At 33.2% G+C, this 11,751-nt stretch overlaps 1 protein-coding gene across 1 annotated transcript in view; it reads left to right on the forward strand.

Annotated features, from left to right (window-relative positions):
• The window catches only part of LOC117122517 (AP-3 complex subunit beta-2-like), a 30,347-nt gene that overhangs the window by 12,538 nt on the left and 6,058 nt on the right, over window positions 1-11,751 (forward strand). Inside the window, exons 3-19 of the mRNA XM_033268104.1 lie at window positions 1,547-1,622; window positions 3,396-3,470; window positions 3,636-3,731; window positions 4,156-4,383; window positions 4,973-5,155; window positions 5,689-5,859; window positions 6,599-6,696; window positions 7,011-7,200; window positions 7,833-7,965; window positions 8,354-8,463; window positions 8,729-8,905; window positions 9,105-9,291; window positions 9,590-9,708; window positions 9,953-10,061; window positions 10,827-11,044; window positions 11,148-11,256; window positions 11,626-11,748. Of these exons, the coding sequence (XP_033123995.1) occupies window positions 1,547-1,622; window positions 3,396-3,470; window positions 3,636-3,731; window positions 4,156-4,383; window positions 4,973-5,155; window positions 5,689-5,859; window positions 6,599-6,696; window positions 7,011-7,200; window positions 7,833-7,965; window positions 8,354-8,463; window positions 8,729-8,905; window positions 9,105-9,291; window positions 9,590-9,708; window positions 9,953-10,061; window positions 10,827-11,044; window positions 11,148-11,256; window positions 11,626-11,748 (2,402 nt within the window). The remainder of the gene's footprint in view (window positions 1-1,546; window positions 1,623-3,395; window positions 3,471-3,635; window positions 3,732-4,155; window positions 4,384-4,972; window positions 5,156-5,688; window positions 5,860-6,598; window positions 6,697-7,010; window positions 7,201-7,832; window positions 7,966-8,353; window positions 8,464-8,728; window positions 8,906-9,104; window positions 9,292-9,589; window positions 9,709-9,952; window positions 10,062-10,826; window positions 11,045-11,147; window positions 11,257-11,625; window positions 11,749-11,751) is intronic.

Here is an 11,751-nt window from a genome sequence, read left to right on the forward strand (position 1 = left end):
TATATATGTATATATATATATATGTATATATGTATATATATATATATGTATATATATTTGTATATATATGTATATATATATTATATATGTATATTAGATGAAGACTTTTTCTGTTTTTTCAGAGTTAATTTAATAATGTTGTATTCACTCTCACCTAATACTGACTACTAGTATTACAATGACTATACAGTAAATGTTCCCCACTAGATATCTGACCCTCCTTCTCTAAACCTACCTGAAATATGCTTCCTGACTCCTGAGATACTAGGATATAATTCAACAAAGCTCCTGATATATACTGTATTTAGTTAGCTATGTCTCTTGATAATGATACTATTACATAATATACTGATTAACAATAAGTAATAGAGTATATGAAACAGTAATTAATATTTCCGATAGGAGGTAGTGTTTATTAATATTTCCTATGGGAATAATTCTATATGTACTGGTACTGTACTGGGTATTTATATAAGCGCAAGCTAAGCCTAAATTATTTAGGAAAACAGTGGCTGGCATAAAATTGTTCATCATTCAGTAACCCCATGCATCACAATAGTACAGGCTCACAAACAAATGCCAAATAATACTGATTACAAAAATGAAACACAAAAAGGAAATGCAGAAGAAAGTAACAGTTGGCAAACAGGTATAGGTAGGTATTAAAATTCATTGAGGGAAAGTCTGAGACTCAAGTTGTAACAAATGTTCCCATCATTCCACAATGCCATGGTCTGAAATGAACCATAGGATCAGGAAAACACCCTACTCTTCCAAAAAATGCAACAGGTTCTTTAAATTGCACACAAGCCAGATGTGTTTAAGACCTTATCTGAGACGACTTGGTTCTACCAACCGAGCCATGGATGAGGAGTAGCTCAAACCAGTACCGATAATAAAGCTGTAGTTACCGGTACTTCGCCTTACATTCATATTTATTTCTATCCGCTCAACTAATAAACAAATGCCGAAACCAAGAAGACAAGCCCCTATACAGATTCCGGTACTGCTTACCGCTCGGTCTCTCGACTCACCTCAAAATATAAATGTTAATAATAATAATAATACAAAGCGTAAAAATATACACACATTTGTATTGAGCGTGTTATGAATGTTCAAAATGTTAAGAGTGTCTTGGGTCTTGCTATTGCTTTAAATAGCAGGATTTTTCACAAGCACCAAAACAAACTCAATGCAGGCCCAAGCCTCATTAAGAGACAATCATAAAATTATGGTAATATGAAAACTGATAAGCCATCTTGTAGTTTAAGTGCATAGTGACATATGGGTGATGATAAAGGTCAAGCTTATAAACAAGAAAATAATGGGTACAATACTGCAATAAGAAAAATGAAACTGTAATACAGAGTTTGATTATTGTAGTAGTATTCAAAAACACTTTAATATGCAGATACCGTTAGTTGGCTATTTATAACTTGACTTTTATTGTAGTCCTATGAGCATGTTATAGCGTATAATTGACTATGAATATTTATTTCAATTGATTATTAATATTCATGATGTGTATGAATAAATTATTTTCTAGGCATGAAGACCTCAAGTCAATGCTTGATAGTAACAAGGATGGTTTAAAGTTAGAAGCAATGAAGCGAATCATTGGAGTAAGTTATTAATTCAATGTAAGAAAATACATATTAAAAAAGTATACAGATGCTAATTGAAAAATGTTCCTGTTATGTGTTATTATTTATTATTTTTGTATTATTAAATTGTTATTTAAATTATTGTTATTATTTATTTGATTTAGCATAGAGGAATGATATCCCTTTGTTGTCATCATTGAAGAAAAATATTAAATAAATATGATTTTTATTGTTTATATTATGTATTGTTTTTTATTTATTATTATTTTATGAATTAGGACCATCATGGATCCTCCACTGCTTAGCAACAATGACAGAAGCAATTCAATATTTCATAATGGTAGACTGAATAAAAAGATCATCTTTGTAAATGTGATATACAGTAATAATAACTATTTACCATGTGATCTTGATGTAATATTAAAAATATGATTGGATTCACAATCATATGTTAGAACATGTGATGCCCATTAATATATACACATAAGACACTCCCGAGCTATTGTAGTTAGTATGGATCTGTGGTTACGTCAAAAGATAATTAAAATATATTGTATTTGTAGTATAATGGTAATTCTTGGCTCCCAAAGTAAATACCAGCAGTGATTTTGACAACAGATCCCGTCAATGATGGTCATGTGTCTTCCGAAGAAGATGGCTACTAGAACCGTAACAGTCGCACATATATCTTTGCTGTGTGTTAACTATGTCTATTTCTGTGCAATTTGATTAAAAAAAAAAATTATATCCTATAAAATCCAAACAGGATACTGGAGAATGTATGATTTCAGATGCAAATCCTTGCATTCCAAAGCTTAAGAAATTGAATGCTGAGGAAAATATAGTACTAATATAAAAAAGTATTTGCTATAAAATTGAAACAGGATAAGGGAGAATGTATGATTTTGTCAGCTTTCAGACATCTAAATCCTCATATTCCAAAGTTTAAGAAATGGAATGCTTTAGAAAAAAATATTGCACCAAAATAAAAACTGACTTGCAGCTGAAAAAAGTGTGTGTTGTTTGTTTAGAAATTTTATTTTATAGTAGTATAATAGTAAAGATTTAAATTTCATACATTACACTGATATTAGGCCAAATGTTTAATTATAGATTTAGCTAATTGAACAGTGTTTTGTTTGATACAGATGCCATTGTAGCAATGCAAAGAGCTATTCAATTTGTACGCACCATTGAATCCACACAGATTCTATTTTTTGTGTATAGTACCATACTGGCATTGCATAGACTTTGATCTAATTTATGATATTGATTTGTTCCTCTTCACAGTGTAGTAGTAGCTAGCCTCATTAGCATACTGTAGCTCAACTGGGTAATTAGCATAATCGGTAGATACTGTAGCTACTAAAAGCTAGCCACGAATATATTATGATGATCACACATTTTTGTAGTAAATGTAGCTTCCATGTATTTACTTTTACTTATAATAATGCAGAATAAAACTTAGTTTAAATAAATGTTACTGTCTAGCAAGGACACTCAATTATAGGATGAAGGTAATTCTATTTAGGCAACCAAAACTTTAAAATGATTGTGGCCAATTAGGTTTTTTTTTTGCTATAGACAACATGGGCCTACTTTTAGTATTCATTGTCAATCATCATTAATTTTGGGTAATAAAATGGCAGCTGTAGAGTAAGCTCTGACTTTTGGTGGATCATTTTTGTTTTTAAGAAATACTTGAGGGTGCTTTAAATGCTCTAAACTTAATTATATTACATTTATGAATAAAAATGAATTAACTTTTTATAAATGTCTGTTTTTTCCCAGATGATTGCAAAGGGCAAAGATGCTTCGGATTTGTTTGCTGCAGTTGTTAAGAACGTTGTTTCCAAAAATATTGAGGTGAATCTTCTCAAACAACCAATCAGTTGATCTATCAATCAATTAATTAATAAATTAACCAATCAACAATTTAATAAGTCAGTTTAATCAATCAATCATTATATTTCTCTATTTATATACTTAAGTTAGCAACAAAATTTTGAATGTTTTTATTTTTCATTTCAGATTAAAAAGTTGGTGTATGTGTACCTAGTACGATATGCTGAGGAACAGCAAGATCTTGCGCTTTTGTCCATAAGTACATTCCAAAAAGCTCTAAAGGTAAATTTGTTATCTTATTCTATTTCTAAAATTATTTAAATGACAAAAAGTTGATTACTTCTCCTTGACTATCTATTTGGCTAATAATATATCTATAAACTTACATTTGTCACTCAGAAAACTTTAATTTTAAACATATTTTTAAGAGTAATCTGTTTTTTTTTTAAAACTTTATTTTAATCTGTGAACGAACAACTAGAATTTCAAACCGTATATTTTTCAGTATTTGACAATAAAGAATGAATTGAATTAAATAGTATTTTACATTTTAAATGATTAATAATTAAAAGGCCATTTATTTATATTTATATATAAGTGTCTAATAAAATCAATCAACTGGTCAATCAATCAGTCAATAAATAAATCCAACATTAAATCCTGTTGTTTTAACTTGTGATAATTTTTTTCAAATCTTTACTTTCAGGATCCCAATCAGTTCATCAGAGCCTCAGCCCTGCGTGTATTGTCCAGCATCCGAGTGGCAATAATCATACCCATTATGATGCTTGCCTTAAAAGACAGTGTGACAGACATGTCTCCCTATGTGAGAAAGACTGCGGCTCATGCTATACCTAAAATGTACAGCCTAGATCCAGAACAAAGGGAGCAACTTATTGAAGTTATTGAGAAACTCCTCTCAGATAAAACCACAGTAAGTGACCTCTCATCAATATGCTCTTGGTAGATGTGTTTCTTGTAAGAAGAAGATATTTATTGCATTACAACAGTTTTGGATATGCATACACTATCAGAGGCCACTGTTGGAAAATTAAGTAAATTTATCATTGTAGGCTCACATACCTCCTCCTTCGAAAACAAAAAACAACATTTGGTCTGGCATTTTAGCTACTGCATTTTTTTTTTTTTGGATTATACCAAAATACAGGGCTGGAAAAGTGTACAACTGCGCGACCGGCGGTCGTAGGCAACATGACTGTCCCAGAGGCATTTTAGGGAAAAAATAAAGAAAAAATTAACTGTTGTGCTATATAGTGTACAGATAACAATATTGTGATGGAGGCATTTTATTGAGACAACTTTCATGATTGGAGGCACACATATTTTTTTTTCCAGGCCTGCCAAATGCCTTGAAGTTTGTGTATTTTACTTAATGTAACCAGCAAGTCCATCACTCCTGAAATTCAGCAGTACTTAGCGGGATATCGTGAATAAATAATAATATAGATAGAAAAAAGATTTATTTTTAGAGATGTAAAGAATGCATTTGTCATGTGTTTCAGTTGGTAGCTGGTAGTGTTGTAATGGCTTTTGAAGAAGTTTGTCCCGAACGAATTGACCTGATTCACAAGAATTTCCGCAAACTTTGCAACCTTCTAATTGATGTTGAGGAATGGGGCCAGATTTCAATCATTAACATGTTGACTCGTTACGCTCGAACCCAGTTCCTAGATCCTAATAAAGCTGTAAGTAACCTATAACGTTTTTACCATACCATTGGATTTATTGTTTCTAATTTCTCATTTATCTAAAGACAGGTTTCCATAAAACCACTACACTTTTGCTACAGCAAGTACTGTGTAGCTGTCTACGATGCAATCAGGAAGGTTCCTAAATTCGTTGCTGGGAGAAGTTGAACCAGTTTCAAACTTCCCGATTTGTCATTGACGAAACACAACCACTGACCAATCATCTGCTAAATTTACTACACATCAAAGCTTCTCTTCAATGATCAACACATTTGATTTTCTTGTGTGATGATTTTGTTTTTCGATACTGAATATCAAACAAACATTTTTGTTGTTTGTATGCAAGAGTATTCAGAATTTAAAGATATGTAGAGAAAACTAATTTAATATCTTGTGAATAAACTGTAAAATTATGTACAAATGAAGTTTTACATTATTGGTGAAATTACAAATTTGATTAATTTTCAAAGAGCTGTATGAATTATTTTTTCATTCGTCGTGCATTTGTTGCTCACTTTCTAAACTCAAAGGACTACATCCAAGAGGAGAATGAGAAATCTTTCTACGGATCAGAAGATGATGAAAAGAAGGAAGAAGATGACACTGAGGAAGGGGAGAAGAAAATTCCATACGTAATGGATTCTGACCACAGGCTGTTGCTAAGGAGCGCTAAGCCATTGCTCCAAAGTAGGAATTCAGCTGTAAGTATAGCAGTATTAAAAAGATACTGTAATCACATTAGTTCTGTATTTAAGATAAATTGATATTCGAGTGACGGCACTTACCATATTTATCATTGTCACTGTCATCATCATTAGCCTTGTTTACAGGGCCGTTTGCTATCAGATAGGTAACACCAATGACCCCCAGTCGCATGTCTACACGATAATACAATTATTGGTTGTACCAGGAAGTTGCTGCTTGTTTTAAAACCCTTTGTCAAAAAGTTTAAAAATGTATGTAATTAATAAAAACAATTTTTTCCTAAACATAATAATGGTATTCACGCTGTTTATTAACAGCGACTTTCACTGATGACTCATACAAGTCAAACAACCGCTAATTTTCATAAAGATCACGGCCGATAATCTCTGTTAACACTGCTGTTATGCTGAGGTTACTCTATAGATCATCGCGGTTACTGATCCATTATGCAGAGTTACTTACTCCGTTTACACGGCCACTTAACACCTATATTAACGGATAAATTTGATCATCATGGTGATCTCCTGCCATGTAAACAAGGCGTATAGTAGTTGTCTATGAAACTGCTCAACTTCATTGTTAACATCAGTGAACATTAACATGATTATCATTAAAATTATTATTAAAATTATCATTAATAAATTAGGTAGTTTATTTAGCTGCAAATCAAAACACCAATTCATTCGTTCTCCATTTTATGGTAAGGTAAACAATATGATTATAATTTGCATGTAGGTTGTGATGGCTATAGCTCAGCTCTATCATCATATCGCCCCAAGGAGTGAGGTGGGCATCGTTGCCAAAGCACTTGTTAGACTCCTTCGAAGCCATAGGTAATACTCATTTTCTTTTTAAAATTTTACCAGTTTAATTCAAATCTGTATTTATTGCACTAAATAAGGTATACTGAATATGTATATAACAGATTTAATATTATTTTGAAAAACAGTAAATACTAGATTTTACTAGCAATTTAAGAGGCATAAACTATATATTAGTTTATAATTTTATTTGTCTTATCTTAATTGTCTTATTGAAATCCAACAATGTAGTGAAGTTGTGCCCTTTCTGTCTCAGGATCAGGCCTGAACCCTTATATGATTTATTTATAAAATTAAAGTACACACCATGCTTGTCTCTATTACAGGGAGGTACAGTCAATAGTGTTGAGCAATATTGCCACCCTCAGTGCCAAACGGAGGGGCATGTTTGAGCCGTATCTCAAGAGTTTCTTCGTGCGCTCAAATGATCCGACCCATATTCGACTTCTAAAGCTGGAGATATTGACCAATATAGCTGGCGAGACCAGTATTTCTACTATACTTCGAGAATTCCAGGTTATTACCAAACAATTGATTTTTATAGGAATATTTTAAACACTTTTAATGTGGGAAGACACATTTGTTATGCCTACTAAGTTAGTATTCTACTGGGCCCTAGTCTAACTCATTTTACTAGGCCTCGGCTAGCCCTGGGGATAGTCCAACCCATGTTTATCCTTTCCCTTGGATAAGGAGATATTTCCTAAACTTGGGCCTTGCTTAACAAAACCGTCTGCCTTTACAGATTTGTCCATTATACATTGCAGTAATGAGTCGATAGCATGAAATAATTTTTTACAAGTGAATGACAGTAGAGTAGTATGTGTAGTGATATTTACATGAAATTTACACTAAATTCTAGTTAGCTGACATAAGCTATTGATCCCCGATACCTAATATACTCATAAGTGTTGCATTGCAGCTTTTAAGGTTATTTCACTGCTTGTCATGATATCATATTCTGCTTATTTGATATCTGTTGTCAGTTTTCCTAATAGATCAATGTATCATGTCTATATTCATCAGGGACAAATAAGGACTTTAGTTTTTCTCTCTTGTAGGTATTGTTAATGATTATCTATAACTACTATTTGAAATCAGATTATAAAAAAAAATCCAATATATTTAAATGGTACATTTCTTTTCAGACATATGTAACTAGCTCAGATCGTGATTTTGTGGCTTCTACCATTCAAGCTATAGGGAGATGTGCCAGTAACATTAACGAGGTCACTGATTCATGTATGAATGGTCTGATGGGTTTGATGTCAAATAGAGATGGTAAGACAGTCGTTATGAATGAATAAATGAATAGATTAACAGATTCATGTGTCCAATTTGTTATAACAAAGAAATATATAATGATAATGTATTATTAATATCAGGATTGTTGCTACCATCAGCCAATACAATATATAATACAGTAATTAGTGATAGTAAAACATTTTCCATTCAAACACTCGCTTTGAAATATTGTAAAGCTGTAAAAACTTAGTTGTAGTTTTTACATCATGTTAAAAAAACGACTGGAAATTGTAAAATCGCAAAAATAAAAGGCCAAGAAATATTTCAAATTGTAAAAAATTGCAAAAATAAAGGGTTGCGAAAACAAAGGGCTCTACAGCATGTAGAAATAATTGATGAACACTATTTCAAATTATTTTTGCAGAGGCTGTTGTCGCTGAGAGTGTTGTTGTGATTCGTAAGCTTTTGCAGATGAACCCAACAGAACATAAGGAGATTATCCGGCATATGGCGAAACTAGCCGATGCTATTACAGTAAGAAAAATCACATTACTCTTAGTGCGTTGGTACCATAACAACCAAACGAATACACCCCTCTTCATAATGCCATAACCACCTTGCAACAATCTTCTGACTCATCTTAACTAAACCACCAAGTAAAAACATCTTTTCTCTGAATGCTTGTGTTAGAAGTGAAAAAAAACTTATACAATAACTTATGATATTTACAGTACTATATATATATATAAAATAGAAGGAAAGATTTCTGTCCTAATATGTTTCTTACGTTGGCTTGTAGATCCCTATGGCAAGGGCTAGCATACTGTGGCTCATAGGGGAGTACTCAGAACATGTGCCAAAGATTGCACCAGATGTTCTCCGCAAGATGGCCAAGAACTTTGTCAATGAAGAAGACATTGTCAAGCTGCAGATTCTCAACTTGGGGGCTAAGCTGTACCTGACAAACTCAAAACAGGTAAGATACTATAATTGAGTGAGGTGTGATGCTTTAGCCGATCTGTGGTTGGTCAGAATTTTAAACAGGTGTATGACTCAATGTTGTCTGATTTGTTAAGCCTGGCTCTATAAAATTGATGCACCGTTCCTGCAGAGTTTTCACTGCAATCATTGCACATGTTTTTTTTAAATATTTACCATTTTCTTCTCTATCAAAGACCAAGCTTCTATTCCAGTATGTTCTAAATCTTGCTAAGTATGACCAGAACTACGATATCCGTGATCGCTCAAGGTTCTTGCGACATCTTATCTTTCCTGGAGAAAAAGGTGGAGCTCTCAGCAAACATGCAAAGAAGATCTTCTTAGCATCAAAGCCTGCACCAGTCCTAGAATCGGTTTTTAAAGGTGTGTTTTCATTTCTTGTGTCTCAATATATGTTTGAAATAGTGTCTACCTGTTTTTATTAGGCATCATTCTACATGAATAGTATGGTTATACGACAGTATTAAACAAACTTCAAAGAATATGATGCAAGCCACTATGTTTCAATATTCCAAACTTCATTAGGTCATCCTAGGAATGAATAGTATGGCTACTAAAATGATTTTATTGAAATATACAAGTGTCTCTCCATCTTACCATTTGTGGATATGAAAGGATGAAGCAGTAAATGTCTAAAAGGTTTCTATAACATTGTGCGTAGATCGTGACCAGTATCAACTTGGATCACTTTCCCACGCTATTAATGCCAAAGCCACCGGCTATATTGAACTGCCCGATTTCCCAGAGGACGCACCTGATCCAACTGTCAGAAATGTTGAGGTAAGAGAACACCAACCTTTTGAAATTTAGGTGTATTTTGCATTACAACCTTTAAGGTATCTTAAGCTGGGCATTGGCACTCACATTTTTCTGATAAACATATTTCTTGATAGTTAATTATATGATAGGTGTATGTCCATTCTTTATCTTCAGTTTTTTTTTTATTCTTACACACTTTAATTCCCTTTACACATTTTGTTGTGCCTGATTAGAATGTATTAGCTTTTTTTATATTCATTTATAGGAGGTTGTAACTTGGTCTAAGTCAAGGGACAAGGGTAAGAAGGCAAGGAAACCCAAGTCATTTTACTCAAGTAGCTCTGAAGATGAGGATGAAGATGAATCCAGCACAGGTATTGTAGCTATAAGGATTATCATACCAACAGTATAACATTTGGGAATTATAGGAAAGTTCAAACAAACTATATACTAGTGGATACATACTATCAGGTGTGGCTTCAGATATATTTCTTCTACCAAATTCTATGGCTATCCACAGCTGGTTAAATCAAGTGTTCTATCAGTGATGTCTGAGAGACAGAAATCTGATACTATCTTGGAACAATATCAAGTAGATAATATCAGAGTAAATAGCAATGGTTCCCATATGATGAAAGTCTGCAGTGTATTGACAATAAAATCAAGTTGAAGGGCATATTCCCTCTGTCGCTTCCTGATACTACATTTCCCAGGATCATTTGCAGCAAATCAATGAACTTTTCTCTAAAGCTCTATCCACACTATCAAATTTTCTTTGACAAAAAAATGTGACATGCCCATATATAGTAATGCTATGCCTATATATGGTCATGGTGTGATGTCATCATACCCATATATGGGCATATCACACTTTTTTGTCACACAAAATTTGATAGTGTAGACAGAGCTTTAGCCACACTCCTTGGAAATTGTTGCTAAGGTCCGACAAGATGACAGTGTTAAAACATACAAGTGCGTCTGTGGGACAGCATATGTGTTTGTGATACGCGCGCATACTCTTAGCGCTGTTTTGATTGGTCAGTTGTTAAGTTTGATCGACACACTGGAACGATCTATTGTGGAGAGAGTATAATTTTTTTTTTAACGTATAATTAAATGATAGCAATTTTGATACACAGATGAAAGTTCCAGTAGTGAATCAGGCAGTGACTCGCAATCCGGATCCGAGTCCGAGAGCGAGTCAGAAAGTGAATCGGAAAAAGGTAGCGATAGTGACGACAGCAAATCATCGATGGACGAAAAGGAATCATCGGAAAGCGCCTCTATCTCCGAAAGTACCAGTTCAAGTTCAGAAAGCGACAGTGATTCTAGTATTGAAAAACCTGTACATAAAAAGGTACATATATTAGGTTTTTTCTTGTGGCAACTACTTATATTACTTCTACCTAAGTTAAGGTGGTCATTTTTGCTAAACATGTTACTATATTTATTTTATTAAGCCATCACCTACAAAAAGTAAACCAGCGAAGAAAGAACCAACACTGTCAAAGAAGTCTGCTTCCAAGAAGAAAGAACCTGAGATGCAGCTTTTAGATTTTGGCGATGACTGTAAGTGTGCTAATGGGAATGTATGCCAGTTTTGTTGTATTTGCAGTTACAAATCATCAACATCATTAACAATCCTCATTATGTTTGTTAACATCATTATCACTATTTGATAATAAATATCATCCTCAACATCATCAGTGCCATCATCTTCATCAGTAATATCAACATCATGATCATAACTGTTATCATATTCTTATCATCATTGTCATCATTATTTTCATCGTCATTGTCATGTTCATTGTCATCTTCACCATCATCAACAGCCATTAACATTTCCATTATCTTTTTAACTAAGTTTCTGTTAATCATTGCATACCATTATCCTTATAAATATAAACATTAATCTTATTTTCTGTTGTATTACATTAGTTGAAGCAACAACACCAACACCAGCCGCTCCTCCAGTTGCCATGAATTCTGTCTTGGTACCAACATTAGCAAGTGATCTACAGGGCTTATCTCTTATTGATGATACTGCAGGCATATCTGTAAGTC

The sequence above is a fragment of the Anneissia japonica genome, unplaced genomic scaffold, assembly GCF_011630105.1.
Source record: "Anneissia japonica isolate Jap-2015-1 unplaced genomic scaffold, ASM1163010v1 scaffold1889_len2455224_cov183, whole genome shotgun sequence".
Classification (NCBI taxonomy): domain Eukaryota; kingdom Metazoa; phylum Echinodermata; class Crinoidea; order Comatulida; family Comatulidae; genus Anneissia; species Anneissia japonica.